At 38.5% G+C, this 19,863-nt stretch overlaps 1 protein-coding gene across 1 annotated transcript; it reads right to left on the bottom strand.

Moving 5' to 3' along the window:
* Positions 1-346: 346 nt before the first annotated feature.
* On the bottom strand, positions 347-19,578 carry slc9a8 (solute carrier family 9 member 8). Its single transcript, XM_019349832.2, has 16 exons — positions 19,199-19,578; positions 18,604-18,788; positions 17,691-17,771; positions 15,835-15,893; positions 11,151-11,234; positions 10,592-10,693; positions 10,265-10,299; positions 9,253-9,396; positions 6,060-6,201; positions 5,853-5,958; positions 5,633-5,749; positions 5,462-5,544; positions 5,266-5,377; positions 3,887-4,107; positions 3,017-3,163; positions 347-649 (listed from the first exon to the last, which is right to left on the bottom strand). Exons 1-16 carry the CDS (start codon positions 19,435-19,437, stop codon positions 536-538), a joined length of 1,971 nt encoding a protein of 656 aa, XP_019205377.1. The 5' UTR covers positions 19,438-19,578; the 3' UTR covers positions 347-535.
* Between the last annotated feature and the right edge of the window lie 285 nt (positions 19,579-19,863).

Raw genomic sequence — 19,863 nt, 5'->3', positions numbered from 1 at the left:
AGATTTGAAATAGCCGAAATACCTTCACACTACGGAACTTCTGCGGCCCTTCTGTTCGACAAGCTCTCCAGCATTGGAACCATCATCGGTTTTTTCTTCGGTAACCTTTGGTCACGCTCTCGGTTGATTTTTCTCTAGTTGGCAAACTCATTTCCTTCATTACCTGGGGTGCACGGCTGCAAAAACAAATACACATGTGCGCCTTGGCGCTTGTGCTGTACGTAACAAGTCATGTGACGTGACGCTGCGGCTGTGATTGGTTCGGTTCTGAGCTACTTAATTTGGATTGGCTGTTCTTTTTTTTTTTTTTTTTTTTTTTTTTTAAGAGGACAAGAGAGATGAGGCCTATCGCAATAGTTTAATTTTTCTATCGAGAAAAAGTTATTTCGCAATACATATCGTTATCGTTCTATCGCCCAGCTCTACCACACATTCCTGTGGGGGAAATGAAAAGTATGCTCATTTTCACAGACGGACACACAAACCACAGCCCAAGACACACAATGTCCATAAATTGCCTTCAAAGTGAAAGTGATCAGAGAAGTTCGGCTTCGTCTTCGTCGTCCTCAGAGCCCGACGGTCCTTGTCGAACTTCTTCGTACCACTTGTTGGTCAGAGTCTTCATTTGGATCCGGCCATGTAACAGGTCCTGTTAAAACACATCAGACACACAAAAATTTGGCCATATGTTAGAGTGAACATGCACATACAGAAATGATCGCACAAAGATACTGAAAACTAGACAAAACAAAAGATATGGGAATCCAATGGCCCTGCAGTGAGATCCAACTTGGTAAAGAATTTTTCTGTCACTTTGGTCCATTTCTTAGATGGAAAGACCTGCTTGTTCATCATAAAAGGAATTTCTCATTCTTCAAACCAATATTACAAAGGATTTGGCAACTTTTTTGCAGATGGTTGTGCCAATTTCTTACATTATGTAGTGCAGTTTGTGTCATGTTGGTCCTTCTTGCAATAGTCTTACAGCAAAAACATTTAGACGCTTGTTCACCACATAGTGAACTGCATGCAAAATGGTTGAACTAGTTGTCAGAATCTCTCAGACATATTTCTCGTATATTTCTATTAGATTATTGTTTCTGTGTCCAAACATGACAGTTTCATTTTGATACAAGAAACACAACCCTACATAACATCCCCCCGGAAAACTATAAATATAAATATAGGAATAAAGCCTTGGGCAGAAATGTTCATGCAGCCATCTTTACACATTTCCTGACGACACAGATTCTCATCCAAATCAAAACACCCATCCTCCCCTCGCAATATAGCGGGGAAAGAAACTTTAGGAATGCTGGACCAGCCTCTGCAAACTTCTGCAGCGATGCATTTCATTTGTTTTGTGCTGTAAATCAGTCTCACCTTTTTCTTTTACAATGAAGAATAACAGCAGGTTTCTTAATTTTTTACTTAACATGAAATATCTTATGTTTGCCCATAAGATATTATGTCCGTCTATGTGCAACAGGAATTCAGGCAGAAATGCTAATTGGCTACTAGAAATCCTTCAGATACAAATTACCACAAATTTACAAAATTTCACATTTAACAACATTTAAGTATAATGGCATTTTCTGACTTACAGATACTTATATACTTATAGACAAGGGTGGAGAAACCCTTGTTGTCGAGCACAGCGGTAAGACGTTTCTTGTAGTCACAAGACCTTCAAACATCTCAGGAGAAATTTTGTCCCACTCCTCTTTACAGAAACTCGAAATCTTCAGATTTCTTGGCAACTCGAAGCTTCAGCCCCCTTCACAGATTTTAGATTTTTTACAGTACACGGTGTCATCTATTGGTCACTCAATCTGATGAAGTTGTCCTGCACAACTTCATCAGATTGATCCCCACAGCATAATGTTTGCACCTCTGAATATGATCATACTCTTTACTTCCTCCAAACACAGTGGTTTGAGTTGGTGCCAAAGACCTCAATACTGGTTTCATCTAACCGCAGCGCTTTGTCTAAAGTTTTCTGAATCATTTAGACATTCACTGAAAAACCTAAGACAGGCTTGTACATGTGCCTTCTTGAGCCGTTTAGAGCTTGCAGGCACTGTAAGATTTCAGTCCATTACAGCATAGTGTGTTACCAAAGGTGTTCTGGTGTTCAACTGTCTTCAGATCATTAACAAGCTTTTCCCGTGTTGTTTTGGGCTGATCCACTACCTTTTTAATGATCACTGTCACCCCATGAGGCAGGATTTTACATGGCGCTCCAGACAAGGGCAATTGATGGTTATTTCATATTTCTTCCACTTTTGAATAATCACATAAAGGTTGTCACTTTGTCATCAAGCTTCTTTGTGATGGCAGATGAGCTTTATGCACTTAAAAAGTTGAGATCAGGCGCATGTGTAAGTGATCTATGTGGCACACAGACACAAAGCCAATCAGTGGGAGCCACTGTTCTAGCTTGATTTTAGGGGGTGAAAAACTTCTTTCCCTCACTATATAATGAAGATTTTTGATAATTACAGCCAGCACTTGAGAACACATAAAAGGCCTTTTGTCTTGGTATCTGGTGCTGATATTGTGACTGGACAGATTATGTAATGAAACTTTATAAAGTTTGTGAGTGCTGCATGTAACTCACTCCCTCCAAACATGAAATCTGAACTTCGACACAGTGTCTTCTGTAAATCTGTTTACACTCAAGGTAAAATAAGTTGAACTGGACATTTATTTTTACTTATAAATGTTATTCCTCTCCATACTTTGCTTGTCCAAACAGCAATGGGTTTAAAATACATAATTCATGTTTTCTTCAAAGTCCCCTTTCTTCCATGTTACCAGTGTAAAAAACAAAGATAAAAAAAGGCCCAGGGTACTCAGTTATCCCTGAATAAATATATTATTATATTGTGAGATATATATTAATGGATAAATCACAATGACTGGGGACAAAGCATGATGACTGCAAAACAACCAAGTATTAACAAAGGATTGTGATCGTTGTGCCACACAAAAGATTTCTCCCCGATTCTCTTACCTCCTGTGTAAGCCTGCGAGTGAAGAAGGGGTTAAGGTACTTAGCATCCAGCCACATGAAGCCCTTTAGATCTTGCCTCTGGTAGATTTGAGCCTCATACTCCTCCTCTGTCAGTTCTGATAGATGCTCTGACTCAATGGTATTACCCTGTAGAGAAAGATGAGCACAGAGACTGGAGTCATATAAACAGATAATGCAATTAAATGAGAGGGGGCAACAACGCAAGGAGGAGAAAAAGATGAACGCATGAAAGAGTTCAAATGGCAGAAAAGCGGTGAGACTGGTGAGTCAAGATCACACACAGAAGGAACAAAGACGAGGGAGGAAGAGCAAAGGGACCAAAGAGTGAATTACATCAAAGAGGGCTGGAGACCCGTAAGGAAAAATGGGGATTTGATAGATCTCGCAGCTAGTACCTCAGGGGGTAACACTTAGCTTTGGAAGACATCAAACATGCAAATACTATACATGCAAGTCATGGAAACACACCACCATTAGCTTCAATGACCTCAATAATAGGATCTACTTCAAAAGAATGACCCATTATATTGAGCTAGAGCTAATACAGTTAACTGAAATATTAAACACAAGTATCTGGGAAATTTTTATCAGTGCCACTGGTTAAGGTCTATTTGTGCCTGTCAGAGGTTTGGTGTTTTCAAGTGTGAATCTCTATGATAGCAGTCCATTCCTCCTCACTGATTCAGTGTCCTTCACACAAACTACAATCAACCCTTTGATGTTTTTCCCTCTGAAGCGAGCAGAAAGAGCCTGATGGCAGATGAGAGGATGGCACAGCTAGTACCAATGCAGACAACAAACTCTCTGTGTGCCCCCGTGTGCTAGAACCCCGGGTGCTTCATCCATTACCATCTTTTGTGTCTTGCTGAGATTGATGTCTTTCTTGTTTTTACGCCGTGACTGGCTATCCTCAATGTCCATGATACGGATGAGTGGCATGGTGCCACCCCCGAGGAAGAGGATGGTAAAGAGCACGATGATGATGGTGGTGGTGCCGATTAGCTGACGCTTCTCAATGGGTTCCAAGCCTAAATGAAGGCTCAAAGCATAGGGAATAGCACCTCGCAAACCTAGCCAAAAAAAAAAAAAATAGCAGAATGAATGGAAAAAACACAACATATAGCATAATGGCATTCACAAGAAATGGTTATTATATAAAGCTCAATATGTTTTGACTTTTTCCACATTTTGGTTTTAATGCACAAGGTATACAACAGGAGCACATCTCTGTTTAGCTAAATGACGTTGTTGTGTTCAAAAACAGTAGGAAAATGGTTGTCTGCTATATCAAAAACTAGAAGTTTAGACTTACTAAACGGCCACCATAGTGCAAAGTCTTTGCTTGAAAAGTTAGTGCACTTTTCTCGCTTTGAGTTTTACTGCTTCTGCCTTTATTTTTAATGACAGACTCAGACCTCCTCAGCATGATAGATAGCAACATAGCACAAATTTCTGGAGAGATTTTCTGACTAACTTTAGAGATGTTTTTTCAGATGCTCTATGCTGTAGGGGTTGTGTTCCTCTAACTCTCTCTTTGAACTACCCCGACTGCATTCCACTACACTTGGGCAGCATGCTTGTTCTGGTCAGTTTTCAATTCTTCAGAAACTCTTTGCATAATTATCAGGATAAAATATTTTGCTGCTAAAGTGTCTTGAGACTGGAAGTCATCTTGTTAAGTAGTACTTTGTTACTCCTACAGGCACTTTTGATGCAGTCTACAAATTTCATCGTCCGATCTCACAGGAATCACAGGTTTATTCACTTTTGTTGTAGTGTCCACTAAACAAACAAACAAAGAACGCGTTAATATATAAAGTTGAAGCAAAATATTCATTTTATCTCCAAACACAGAATTCAGTGACTATATTAATCTTTGAATACAGAAAATGCTGCGTCAGAGATGCTTTTCTTTTTTCACAATTGTTGCAGTCACAAGAATTTCAGAAAATTTGACCTCTGACCTTGAGGTCGAGACCACTGAGAACCGAACTTTGATTTTTAGAAGGTACGGTATCAATTTGAAACTCATGCATTGCCTCGTTATCGCATTCACAAAACATGATGCATCTCAACTAATTTTTCAAAACAGTAGCAGAATAATACGAACTCTACTTTCATTTGCAGCCGGAGATGTGCACACTGTGTTAAGTGTAATGAGTGTGGTTTACACACCAATAAAAAGACGACTCCCTGTAATTAACGAAACACGAGTCATGCCATCTTACCACTAAACCACATGATGAACATCATTTTGGGTGTGATCTTGTGGTCCCTGCAGAAGTTCAGCAAAAATGACAGAGGGAAGATGTTCACAGCACGGCCAACAAGAACCAGGACCTACAGAGAGAGAACAGCTGTCATTCCTGATAACCGTGGGAATAAGCAGAGAGATTAAAATGACATCAATAAAAGACAACTTACTATGCACCAGATTACAAATGATATTTCAAATTTATGAGGGAAGCTGAAGATGGAAAGGCCGAGGAACGCAAACACACACGTCTCTGGAGAAAGAAGTTAAGAAAGCAGTGAAAACGTCTGATAAAATGACAGCAAACGGTGAACTGGGATGCTAAGCGAGAATCTACTGACCACACATAAAGGCCACAGTGCGCAGTGTCTGCTGCATAAGGATCTGGGTGACAGGAGATAGGTTGTGATGGGTGTAGTGAGACATCACAATTCCCGCAAACAGGATAGACATTATTCCTGTAGGTAGAGAGAAACAGGTGGGAGATGGAGGTCAGAGGAAAAGTCAAACATACAAAAATATTCATGTATTCATTATGTGAATGTGATTGTATTGACCCACCAGATAATTTGATTCCCTCTGCCAGTCCATAAGGAAGGTAGGCAAAGATGATCATCATCCCAAACTCCAGCGATGGCGTGTTCCTCAGGTCAAAGTGTTTCAGAAACTGATCAGTGAGTTAGGGAATTGAAATAAGGCCAGACAAGAAAATAAAATTCTCACACATATAAAGTACAAACACACGCAGGGAGAATGGCGGCTGGATACAAGAGCTGAGATGAGTCCAGTGAGGGTTCCCAGTGCAGCAGAACCAAAAAACATGTTAAGGAAATAACCCAGAGCTTGTAGAAAAGTCTCCCAGCCTGTTACTGTGGAGTTGTCGGAGCGGGAAAAGAAACCCTCCGCTGTGCTGAAAGACAAAAGAAATGACGAAAGTAACAAATTAAACCTTAATGGCAGTGTAATGCATTTAGTCTTGTAATATCTACATTGGACACTAGAGGGGAGAAACACTCCACCAAATTGGGAGCTACTGCAGCCATTAAATTCCTGTTGGTTTAACTGAGATATTTGTACCATGCATTTCAATTTGTTTCTTTATTTATTTTTATCACAACAAGAAAACAAACAAACTGTAAGACAAAAGTTCCCAAACATTTACTGTGATCTGTGATTACCAAAAACACCAAAATCTCTTATAGAGAGTGACAAATGATTATCTTGTTGCTGGCACCAAAAATGTTGCATCTTTTGTATTTTATAAATATTAGTTTAGCTGGATTCAGAGTTTGAATCCTATTTATAATCACAATGTTTACTAACAACCTTCCAAGGTAAAGCATTAGCTTCTGCGTGGCTTTTGGAAATGGCTACGCGATTGCTTTCTAAGAAAACCACTTTGTTGGGTGCTAACAATAAGTACACTGCCAGGGCTGCTCAGTCAGTCTATTTATTATTTATGCACTCATTTAGACTCCAGAGACACCCAGATACTTGAGATCACTTTGCAAATTTAGTCTGTAGTGAGTAGGAGAGATAAGGAAGCAATAAAGGGAGTACAGATACTGAAGCTAGCACAATGTGTGTGAACAGGAATCCCGAACACCGTTTCTGACAAACTTGTCTGTCAAGTTTCTGTCACCTGTCTGAGGTAGTCAGTAAGCAGATAACAGTAGAAACTAGATAAACGTTTCTGAGTAGCAGATATTCTAAAAAAAATCTAAAGGTGAGTCAAGACAAAGTTCAGTGACACTAGAAGTCTACAGACATCGCCGCTTTCAGCCTTCCAGCCACTGAGTTTCATCCTTTTTCCGATTTTGATGACAGGCTGCTCACATCCAGTAATTTAATGTCTATAAAAACAAAATATATTGCTATTTCTATCATCTTCAGTCTTACCCATAAAAGTAAAATGAGTAATCTGCAAAAACTAGATCAGGTTCAAAGGTTGGAAAATGCCTGACATCAAAATTTTAAGTCACCGGTGTGTTGGTGTGTTTAAGAGGTCTACCGCACTCAAGCAAATAATTTAAGCCTTGAGGACAGTATAAGTCAGCACATGACTATATGTTTTAATATAAAAAAATATCCCTCTCTCTCTCTTCGCTTTCACCTCATGTAACCTGGTCGAGGCAGGTGGTGTTTTTTTTCTCCCCACTATTGCAAACATCAGTATTCAGTATAATGTGAGGTAGCAGGCTTTACAAATACATAAGCCCTGAGATCCTGAGTTGCGTGCTGTTATGAATCAAGTGCTGGAAACGTAGGCATGTCTCAGCTGACATATACATCAGTAGATCTTTACTGTGTTACTTAATGACGTATTTTGCACAGAGTTGTATAGTGGCAAACTGTATTGTAACTCTTGTGGTTGTCAGATCATGCTATTGTTTCCTGTTTTGTTCAAAGTGCAATAGTCCACCCAATTTAGAAAAGAGACAACACATGTAAGAGCATGTTGGTTATCACAAAGACGCCTCTTAGACTTTGTTCACCAAAAGATATCTAAAGGTCCCTTCTGAAGCATACTGTCAGTATTACCTGCTGGTGTCACTAATTTATACCCAGTTTGAAACATGCTTGTGAAAATTCTCGCAGTAATAATTGTATTATTACCTAATCTACCACCCATTCTCTCTCAAGACCCAATTCAGGGTTGTGCGGAGGAGCTAAAGCCTATCACAGTGGCCAGGATGAGAGGCAGGGTACACCTTGGCCAGGTTGCCAGTGTGTCCAAACATAAACATTACCTAATGTTTATGTTTATTTTGTCAACTTCATGGTTTTCTTGTAAATGAAACATCACTGTTTACTTTAAATGATCTCATTTCCTTTTCCTTCATTTTAAAATGAAGTCATTGGCTTTTGTTTCAAAATGGAAAAAAATGTTAAGCTTATTTTATCCACCAATAACATGATTGAATAAAATTAAACCGATCAGGAGAGCTGCAGTTCAGTAAGTGCTGTAATGGGCTAATATGATTTCAGCTAAAAGTAGGTACTGCTATTCTGATCCCTCTTTATAGCTAGTATTTGTTTACATTTTGTCTAACTGGTACCTGTAAAAGCAATCTGAATGAACTAATAGCAGTCTGTGCTTGTAACAAAGGTTGAATTACTTTGAAAACTGAAGAAATCCTGTAAGTGTAGTACTTGTGATGTTCTGAAACATGTAATTTTTTGCTGATTTCTATGAGCACTTGGGGATCTTTATTTGTTGTTTTTTAACTGCCACAGTAAACGTCTATTACAGACCACAAAATGCCACAAGAAATATTTTATCCCCCACGTCTCTAGTTTAATGGACCTTAATGAGGTGATCACAGTAAAGCAAGTTGGACATACTAATATGTTTTCATATGAAATAATTTTTGCTATAATTACACACGGTGTCCAGTCAAGTGTTTTAAGACTTGAAACACTGACATTTCTGGAAATCATGCCAACCCATATTAGCTAGAAATAGTTTTAGTCTGAACAAACAGAAAAAGAGAGTTTTAGAAGCATCTATGTTCACTATTCGTCATACCTTGTGAAGCCCCTGCCTCATAGAACTTTTCAAGTAGAAAAACATTAAATCTTGACTAACTGTGGTTACTTCAACATGGATAAAGAACTACAGGCACTGCTGAACTTATCAATGCCAGCAGCAGCTATTGCTTTATCATGCTAGTAGTGCCTACATGCCAAGGAGGCAAACTTATTAAATGAACCTCATTCTGGACAGTGAACAATGTAAAAAGCTGTTTTAATATGAAAACAGAAGTTTGGACTTGGCCTCAGTTGCTGTTAGATTTTAAGACGCTATGTCGTGTTGTACATCTAACCCTTGCATAACATGTGCAGAGTGCAGACTCTTTGCATGCTGTCCTAAGGCCTGCTGTTTGTGAAAGACTGGGAAAATGTAAATGTGCCAGTGTGTGCAATGGAGAATATACAAGTCATGAAGGAGTGTCCTTACTTGGTGAGGACAATGGAGACAGCATCGTTGAGAATGCTTTCACCAAACACCAGCATATTAAGGACTGGGTCCACGTTGAGTGCATTGAATATGGCGATGGTAGCTACGGGGTCCACAGCTGAGATCAGTGAGCCAAAGGCAAAGCTACAGCAAAGTAGAAGGGAATGAGAAAGATTTACTTAATTCATACAAGAAATCAAGACACAAACACATATGGGCAGTAAAAGAGGAAAAACATTTGCAAAATAAATAAGAGGAAGCAGGAGACAAGAAATATGATTTTTACTTTCTCTGCAGTCAGAATGCATACAAAGTAGCACACTTTAGTATTGGGAAAATATAAAATTAAAAGATTAACAAAAGTTTCCTGAAAAAAAAATTGAAAAAACAAAACAAAACGCAGTAACAGGTGCAAAAATGCAGTAATTAAGAAATGGAGAGGCTGTATTGGGACTTTCCATCAGAAATTCTATTGAGCTATGTAGCCTACATTCTAAAAATTCCCCCAAATGTAAATGCCTTTAAGTCATTTCTGAGAAATTCATTCAAATACAAATAAAATACGCAGGCAAAAGTACTGCTCGAATGTGCTAGTTGCTAGAAAAAACACATGGGTGTGGAGTAACATACTGTGTTTGTACTGGTTATGTCTCTGGTAGGTGGATTATCCTGTTACTTGGAACTCCTAAAAGACAAACCCTTCAGATGCAGAGGGCACAGTTCAAACTAAGTAGGCAGAGGGTGTTATTAAGAATAGAGAAAAAAAAGAAAACCACTAGTGAGTAAGTTTTCACCTTTTGTGGCTCAAGTAAAAATGGTAAATTCCAAGAGTTCAGTTCTCCACACTAGCAGAAAATGATCTCAGCTCATCTGTATGTGATTTCATCACTGAAATGCATGTTTAGTCCAAGACTAGGCTTAACACTTGTTGGTCTTATCTGACACAGAAAAATTCTATCACAATGAAGTAAGAAAGCTAGCTCACAGTAAATTCTTAGAAAAAAAATCTCACCTATCAGTCATGGTCATCTTATAGATGACATCAGCCTGTGAGGAGGGTTATCATAAAACAAAACAAAAAAACAGATTGTTAAGGTGCAAGAAGACCATCTGATTACGTCGATATCAGCAGAGTGTTACAGATTTGTACAATAAGGGGAAGTGATAATGGCGATGAGGCGATAATTTATTTGTGAGCATATCCCATTAAATATTTCCGGTACAAACAAAACCCTGACAGAACATTGGAAATATTTAACATGAGGTCACATACTCTTTAACTGAATGAGGTCTGTGTGTCACGGACCAGTGTTGATTACTAGATTAGTAGAAACATCACCTGGCCAAGGAAATAGATGCCTCCTCCAACTATGAAGGCAGAGATAGCTGTGCCGATCACAGCAAAGAGGGTAATGGAACCAATGTTCTGGAAGAAGTTACCCTGAAGACACAAGAACACGCAGGTTAAGTATTAGATATCGCCAGCATAAAAAAAATTATAGCATAATTTCACAGAGTGTTGTAAAAAACTAAAAAGACTGTGACATTTTAGTTGTTTGGAAAAAATGAAGCTAGTTAATAATATTATAAATATATAAAAATATTGATAAGCTAAAAACAAAGGGAGCAAAACTCAATTATCAAAACAGAAAACACAAACAGGTGATCTGCTTAAACCTCCTGCTGCTTTTGAATGATTTGTAGTTACTGCATTTGTAAATGTAACACACATAATAAAAAAAAGGCTTCAGCTTATTACTGGGTTTCTCAGACTTTTGGTCTCATGAGTCTTATTTCCTCATGCCTAAAGGTCGGTTTTGTCCTTTATAAATATACGTGGTGGCTCTAAGAACACAAGGGTGTTGGTTGTGTAAATTGAGCTTCATACACACAAGTACCTTATGTAAAGAGTATCCAGATTCAAAGATGATTGGTGGCAGAAGCAAAAGGAAGAACATGTTGGGTCTGAACATTTCCTCCTCCTTTTAGAAAAAGAAAAAACAAAACATTTTATTGCTAAATAAACTGCAGCAGAGAGGCAACAAAATACTGCCTTTGACCTTGGTTTAGAGCTGCAACTGGCCAATAGTAACAAACTGATGAGGTACAAGTACAATTGCAAGTGTCTTTACTGTAAAGTGAGACATGTGCAAACATTGAGTCATAGTTTCAAATGTAAAGAAACTATTTGAAAACGTTAAAGGGAAATGTAACTGGTGCTATTCAAAGAAAAACAGCACTTAAATAATTTGGACTGTTTTTACACATTTGGCACTGTTAATCTAAACAGGAATCCTTAGCAATACTGTTGAATATGTTAATGCAATAAGTATGTACATGCCAGTAAATGATAAAACACTAACTTGTGGTTACACATTCAACAAACACTCCACATTATTCATCTGACACATGAAAGCCGGTTCAGTGACCATCAGCTGACCTAATGAGTCATGGGGGAGGGGAAAGGGTGAGGTGGAGGGGGGCTGCCTGAGCTGTTATAGTTACAGCTCCTTATCTGACAAAACAAATTTGGATGTCGACTCCTCAACAACGAGCACGCACACACACACACACACACACACACACACAACAGGTATTTGTCTAGGGACCGCCTGCCCTGCCTTCCTATTAGGCAACTCACCATTCTATTAGAAGCCTTTAAACACGTTCACTTCAACATGCTGTAAACAGACATATAAGCGCCCAAATGTGCTTTTTATCTGTGAGCTCATCATTCATACAAACAAGAATATACACACAGACACAGACACACACACACACACACACACAAACACACACACACAGGGACCTTGGCTCTCTGATTATTTCAGCAAAATAATGCAATCTTTGTTGCTTCTCAGCTAAATGGGCCAGCCTCCAAGATCAGGCACAGGCATCATGTGCCCATGCCTTACGCTCTAGCTGCCAATGTGTCTGTGCATCATGCACCGTGTGCTCTTGTGTTAGCTAAGTGTGTTTGGACGGGTGTGTTCTTGCCATAATCAATCTTAATAATACAAAAGTCAACACACAGTATGCATTAATAAATGTTCATGCACAAGTTAGCATGAACATGCACAAGTTAGCGGTTGACACGGCAGTTGTTTCTGTTAGAAAGTTTGAAAAAGGCAGGGCCATATTTACACCACCCAGTAAACAATCTCCCCCTTTGTATTATGAAAGCCTGTCATGACAGCTGGTTGAGCCTGAATTTCAATCCCAACTACCCCAGGAGCAGATGGACGTTTAGACAGTTATTGCCACATTTGATGTGGCTTTCCTGAAAAGTATTGCAACTCTGGCAACGTCTGACTGTTTAATTAGATCCGGAACTTTTTTCTCACATACACAATCCCAATCCACAATCCTCCAATTTACTATTTGAGACACTATTTTTATAGAATTTGATATAAAACATTAAGTAGTTAATAAAAAGGTTTAAGAACTGTTAGGGGTAGTATATTTTAATCAAAAATATGCTGGCAAAACTTCTTGCATATTCTTCTGCTTTTAGGTATTTATTTTTTCCCTTTCTAAGTAATTATTTAGAATTGAAAGAGTATAACTGGAGTGATATAAGATGAGACAGAACCACAAAAAAAAAATAAACCAAATGTGTGGGTGCAGGAGCAGTCATTTTAGTTCAGATGGTAAATTTCTCAATATCAACAAAACCATGGCTACAAGCACAGAGGGTCAAGCATTGAGGACAGCCTGCGGAGGATGTACTGTATGCTTTTGCTAAAAGGCTATGCCCTTGCCTACTTTGTTTTTCCATTACATTCAAATTTCAGGAAAAGTAGACCAACTCTTGCTTCCAGGTTACCAGTTTCTCTCGACATTTAGGTCAAGCAGCAGTCTTCAGGCCAGGTGCTCAGGAATGAATATTAACACCAGAGACACATGAAAGTATGCCATGCGTGCACTGCAACCTGACATCTACCACTGTACTCCCGAGGCACCAATGCACGTGTTTCTTTAATTCAAATAAAAATGCCTACTGGGAGGACTGAACAAGTGCACATTGTTTTTTCTCTACACATACCTCAAAAGATTCTCATTAATTTACAGATAAGAGACTGGCTAAAAATTGAGTGCAATAAATAATATTTATCAATTAATAAAACAATTAAATAAATTGTTAAATAAAACAGTCTAAAGGAGAAATAATTGTTCTTTAGAATTTTGGGGCAAACAACTGTTGTTGGGCATTACATTTACAAAGCACTAGACTTTAGGCAAGATAGCACTGTAGTGACCTCCTGAAACTATGGAGAAAGTTATGGACTGATGAGGAGTAATGAGATTACAGAAGCACTGGTATTAGTGGACATCACAGAAATCTGTTGTAAGAGAAGGAAAGATGAAATGGATAAAACCAGAACGCTGACGATGGGTATACTCTGGAGAAGAGCTGATACAGAGCTTGAACTAAATGAGAAAAGATGAATGCCAAAGATGAAGAGAACACAGTTAAAAGAGAGTTGAGAGATAACAAAAAATATGAGTGCAGATGTTGAAGAGACCTTCATTTATAGTACAGGGTCCCTGGAGGCTTGATTTTGACAACCGGTGAAATCACCACATTAAAAAAAAAAGCACAAAAAAGCCCCTAAAACCACAATTAAAACTTCTCTCATTCTGTCGCTCTCTCTCTCCGTGGCGTGGGAGACATCTATTAAAATATGTGCAGCCCTTTGGGGCTAAAAAACACCACTGCTCCCACAGAAGCAAAGTGACAAGCCCGGATAGGACAATACAGAAAAGCTTAAACAGAGAGAGAGGTCTTGTTTGGAGTACAAATATTCTTGTTTATCTCCCTCTCCTTTGGCAATGAGACAAATTTCTACTATTGTAATACTTAATACCAGCATCCTACTTCCACAATCTGTGTCAGAACACATGGGAGAGACGGGCGGATAAAGGTAAGTATAAGGGAAAAGCAGAGAGGCTTTCCTTGCATGTGCTAGAAAAATGAATACAGGAAAAGGCTCTCTTTGTATGGCGGGTTGTAGTAAGTGCACTGAAGATAGAAAGCTCAGTTGTCAAAAGCAAAGACAGCAGATTGGTGGTAAAAAGGAAAGAGCAAATCGAGCAATAACAGGATGCTGCTGCCTGAGGGAGTTGTACACCCTTCAGGCAGGGTATAGGGCAGTCCTCCAGGCTGGCAAGATTAACCAAGTGGGCCAGCTGTAGAAATGTTCTAGTTGGATGAGGTGGCGCCAGCCTTACAGGCAGCTACCAAAAGACATTGATCAGGGAGAATAGATCCCTTTAATTAACTCTAAAAATAAAACACAAACCTACAAACAAAGGTACAATTTCAAAACAGCTGCAATTAAAAGTAAACAATAAAAAAAAGCCTGCTTACAGAAGCCCAGTTCTGCCACTAGCAATCTTACTTCAAACTGGTTTCATTGTGCTTCATGAAAGCTTTTTAAAAACAAATAGGTCAGACATAATTCATTTGCATTGTGTCCTAGGTCTTTTCAGGTCTCAAATGGGCTATAAACCACTTAGCATATCCATGCTCCTGCAGAGAAGCAGCTGCAAGCCATAGTGTAATTCATATTACTTTACTACTATTGAAGTCACTGCCGCATAGACATAGACAGGAAAGCAGGCTTGTTTGCTACAACTTAAACACAAATACAGACATAGAGCAGTCTAGAGATTCACAGGACTGGGGCAATGTGTGGAAAGGGGCTCCAGGGGCTCTGGTTACTAATGTAGATGACTCAGCAATACCCTGGGGCCTCCAAGCTTAAAAGACAATGGGACCCTGTGTGCAAGAAACATTGACATAACCTGTCCTCTTTTCCTGCCTCCCTTTCACTCTGCATATCCTTCCCTGTCTACCGCTCCTGTTCACTTGTTTTCTAACTCACTTGCAGAGAACAGGGAATGCTAATTAAAGGGTCCGAGAACTGCAGGGGGAAAAAAGGCTTGTGGGGGGGGAGATACCAAGCACAAAAATGGTGCATGTCACAGGTCGATAACAAAGTTTCCATGATATGAATGATGAGATTTGTGACAACAGGAACCAGGAAATTAATGAATGAGTGAAGAAAGAAATACGATGCAAAGATGAAAAACCAAAACAGATGTTTTGGGCAGGCGTGGGAAGGGATTTTCTGGGGAATTTGTTGCATGAAAAGTTACTACAAGTTACAAGACTGTGCATTACGTAGGAATGCAGCTACACTAAATATGATCAATCACTGTATCTATCCAAAGTATAAAATGGGCAAAGGTTTTAGAGAATACTTGTGTATATTGTTTGTGCGTTTATGGGAATGTAATTATTTTACTCCATGCTAAGAAAATTAAGCAAAATTAAGAACCACAAATTTTGAATCTGAGAGCAGTGAGTGTAGTGTGGAGACAAGAAAGGTTGTTATGGGTTAAGCTGTGGACATGCACTGCATATATGTATTTGTTTGTGTGCTTGCGGTGTAGAAGAATGTGATTATTTTACCTAATGCTAAAGTAATCAAAACCAAAAAAATACATTTTAAATTTGGACCAAGTGCAGTGCTGACAGAAGAAAAAGAACCATGTTGAAACCCAGTAAAACTATACCTTCCAGTTGGCCAGTTCCTGGAACTCAATGATCTTAATGAAGCCTCCCATTAGAATCCCTGGAAAGAGTAAGGAAACACCAGTGTTTGAAAAAAAAAAAGTTTACTACTTAACTTCATGAAAATCACGCAACACATGCTATTTTAGTGGTTGACAGTAAATACCTCATAAATGTCATCATAGTTCAAATATAACTTGTTTAAAAAAAGCTACTGTTATACTTTTGTCTTTGAGAACATCCTGCTGGGGCTTCAGCTCTCGACACAACCCAGCAGAGCATTAATTAGAAGGGTGATGAAACACAAAGCTTTGTATAGAGCCGAGAAAAGGAGATAGATAAGATGAAGACAGAAATTAAACACAAGCCTCAAAGCTGTGTGTAAGTTCTAGATATAGTGGCAGATGGAGAGTGATAGTGCAGAGGAAGACATACAAAGAATAGATGGGAAAAAGGAACTGATGAGGAAGGAAAAGCAGTCTTTTCTGATTTGTAAGCAGTGTGTTATCGCTCTTCAGCAGAGTCCCCTGTGACGAGGCCTGTCTTATATGCAGCAAGCAGGTCTTGCAAAAGCAAAAGGCCTTCAGGGTCAAGACAGACAAGTGTCACTGAATTATAGTGAGTGTAACTGCACAGGCATGTAAAGAGGAAGCTGGTGGAGAGAATTAGAAAGAGAATTAACCTAAATCGACCGCACAGAGGAAGCAAAGCTGCACCTCAGGAGAAAAATTAAATACATCTTGTTTTTGGTTTTTTTTTATTAATAAGTACTTCTTAAATATTGAATAAGGCTGCAAATCACACCAATGAGTTAGTGTTTGCTCATCTTAAATCACACAGACAACCTAAAGAAAAACGATTTTCCTTAGGTCGTCTACCCTTTCTTTCATTTTGTCGCATAACACAGATGAAAACTGAGTCTGTGTGTGTGTATAGAATATATGACTAATATATGAAGTCTTGTGAAAAACTAATTACCCCAGCCACAGGATCTGGGTACCTTGCTGTTGTGGAGTCAACCATGAACTCCTCTGTATACCAAAGTATTTTTGCTTTAAATATGTGGCTATCTGCGTGGAAGTTAAAGGTTGGAAAAATTGGGTCATGCAACAGGACTGAATGGCTGAAAAAAGAAAAAAAGAAAAAAAAGAATCAAGGTGCTGCAATGGCCCAATCAAAGTTCAGATGTCAACCTGATTGAAATCCTTAACAGAGCTGTGCGTGAAGAAATTCCAACAAAATTCAATGAACTGAAGCAACGTTGTAAAGAAATTCCTCCACAATGCTGTGAGAGACTGTTCATTTATACAAAAATCAATTACTTCAAAGTTTTTGCTGGAAAGGTTCTTCTACAAGCTACTGATTCATGTTTTTAACAAGAATGCAAAGACATCTTAATGTTTAAAACAATCCATATGCTTTGGTGCAATTCATCCACTGTCTGAAATAAGCCATTTCTGCTCTTCTGCCTTTGAGACCACACTCATTTGAAGGAAAATCCTCGCAAACAGAAGGTTCAAACATTAGATAGTTGAGGCTGCTCTGCAATGAGCTCTTAATATCAGATTGAGGATTACCCTCTTTGACATAATAAAGTTCCTTACAGAAAGTTCATTGTAAAATGTTAAAAACTGGTGATTCAGATAAGTCTGAAGCCTAAGCTTTTTATCTAAATTAAATGGAAATATGTTGACATAATTGAATTTTTTTTGTGAACGTCCATTAATATAAATATAAATATGACAGATAACAAGAAATAAAATTCTGCTTTAATTACTTGGACAAATACACTTATGATGTTAGAATTTTAGTATGATGCCAAATGCAATTACAAATTTAATACATAAGCAGTACTTACCTAAGGACACAACAGCCACACTCTCTGGAAGAAAATGCAGCTTGAACTTGATGAGCAGGTGCACCAATATGATGCAAATACCTGGGGGCGAGTGTGAAGAGAAACATACATCCATGTTAATAAAAGCACACAATCTCCCAAATATTACAATATTTTCATCTTTTCGCAAGCTGCCTTCCTTCCAATAACCAAGTACACAGGGATGTCAATGAGAGACGAAGAGCAACATTGAGCTCCAATTAAATTTTTTAATTAAATTTTATTTCTTGAACACTGAATCCAGGAGATTTACTGATTAGATCTAAATTATTTGTCATAGGGGAGATGCTGAATTAAGGCGAAATTCATTCATGCAGCAATGAAATAAAAGGCAACTTTACAATATATACAACTATGTGGTTTCTAAACTGCTCTTTGAGATGATTTTTCCATTTTCATAGTTTAGAAAACATTTTTTTTCCATATGCTTCTTTAAATCAATGAAATGTTTTCTTAGTTTACAACTAAAACTGCATGCTTTCACAGTGTAAATCAGTCTAAATAGTAAGTACATGCATCATTTATGATAGTATCTTGGTTAATGATCTGACAGCAAGATAGTGGACTAATGTGCATAATGGCTACTTTAGGTGGTACTTCATGGACATTCAGTGTGTAACCACATCCTTCTCTATATGCACTGGTATCATCCTAGATCACTAGCTACAAACTTGATTTAATAAAACACTAAATTGGTCCTCCATTATTATGAGTACGGGATAAAATATGCATGCTTTGTTAACCACAAGAGGCATATTTCCTGCTGTAAAACAATTTACTTCTTTTGGTCTATCTTGTTTGCTCAGACAAACAGTGATCCTGTACAGACAATATGGAGTCAGACTTATTCGGTGATGGGTGAAAACACACTAACCAATAACAAGCAGGCTGAAGAATATGGTCATCCCGCTGGACTGTTCTTCTTCTTGGGCCTTAACCCCTGTCTGCACTGGCAGAATGGGCTTGACTGTTGGGGGTGCCGGGGTAGTTGGCTTGACAGTAGTTGTTGTTGAGTGAAGGGTGTCATTGCTGTAGTTGTCGGTGGTGTCATTGGACTTACTGCAAGGTGACAGACAAGAGATTAGATTCAGAGGTGACTATGTCAGCTATCTCAATAAGGCTCAGTTATGGCTTGCATTGAAATAGCTGCCATTTTGATTTAGTCTAAGTTTAAGTTAAGCAAAGCTGAATGGAGCACAGAAAAACATTTTATCTATTTACCCAGTTTAAACACATGGAATGCAGATTTTGTTTTGATGGAATTATGTTTGTCTATGTATTTTTGTACTTGTGATATTAGAAAGTATAAATATTTATTTGGCTTCCATACAAAAAACAAAATTAATTTGGCTTGTACCGTGTATTCGTTACTGATAATATATTAACATCACTGAAATTATTTCTGGCTAGGTACAATATGCCAAATGAATCCAGAGAGAGTAGTGAAATTAGTTTTTGACGTCTCTGACCTGAGCGATGACCCATCCTTCTGTAACTCGTTTGAATCGAGGTTCAAACCATGTTCTTTTTCATGGTTTTCTACTGTCTGCCCTTCTTCGGCTATAATATTGTCCTGTTGTTTCACATTTCCTCCATCGTCATCTCTCTCATGCAAGGACAGTGAGTTTTCCCTCTCTGCTCGCTCTGACACACACAAACTTATGAACAACAGCAAAAAGGACAAGGCTTTAACACTAACGCCTCTCATCCTCAACCGACTTTTTTAAAACACCAAAGCTACGTTTTGTAATTTAAAAAAGTAAAAAAAAAAAAGACCGTCTGTTTCACGTCGACAGCTCCATGTATCTGTTGACATTACGACTCTACTTCCGGGTAAAGCTTTTTCTGGGAGTTGTAGTTTTTCTAGTCACTGTGCAAGGTGGCATAAACTAAGAGTAAGGGAAAAATCCAAAGTTGTTGATGTGGTTTTAGTTTAAAAAGATAGATAGATATAGATATTGGTCAGTGAATAATCCAACTTTCATGTGTACATACCAAATGTTGGCGTTTACAATTCTTGTATTTTCACTTTCCCATGAGCCATTGTAATCTCACGTCAACCGTCTTCTTGGTGCCTCGTGGGTATTGTAGTTTTATTGTGGCTCGCGCTGTCTGCGAAGTACCAGATGTGTAT

The sequence above is a fragment of the Oreochromis niloticus genome, linkage group LG20 (genome assembly GCF_001858045.2).
Source record: "Oreochromis niloticus isolate F11D_XX linkage group LG20, O_niloticus_UMD_NMBU, whole genome shotgun sequence".
NCBI classification, from domain to species: domain Eukaryota; kingdom Metazoa; phylum Chordata; class Actinopteri; order Cichliformes; family Cichlidae; genus Oreochromis; species Oreochromis niloticus.
Note: the sequence above shows the minus strand (reverse complement) of the source record. Positions and strands in the feature narration are given on the sequence as shown.

Coding starts and splice junctions, on each gene's coding strand:
- slc9a8 (XM_019349832.2), bottom strand. CDS start 19,437: ATGAGAGGCGTTAGTGTTAAAGCCTTGTCCTTTTTGCTGTTGTTCATA. Junction 9,397..10,264: donor AAGATGACCATGACTGATAG/GTGAGATTTTTT, acceptor ACTTTGCTGTAG/CTTTGCCTTTGGCTCACTGA. Junction 5,959..6,059: donor CTGGACTCATCTCAGCTCTT/GTATCCAGCCGC, acceptor CTCACTGATCAG/TTTCTGAAACACTTTGACCT.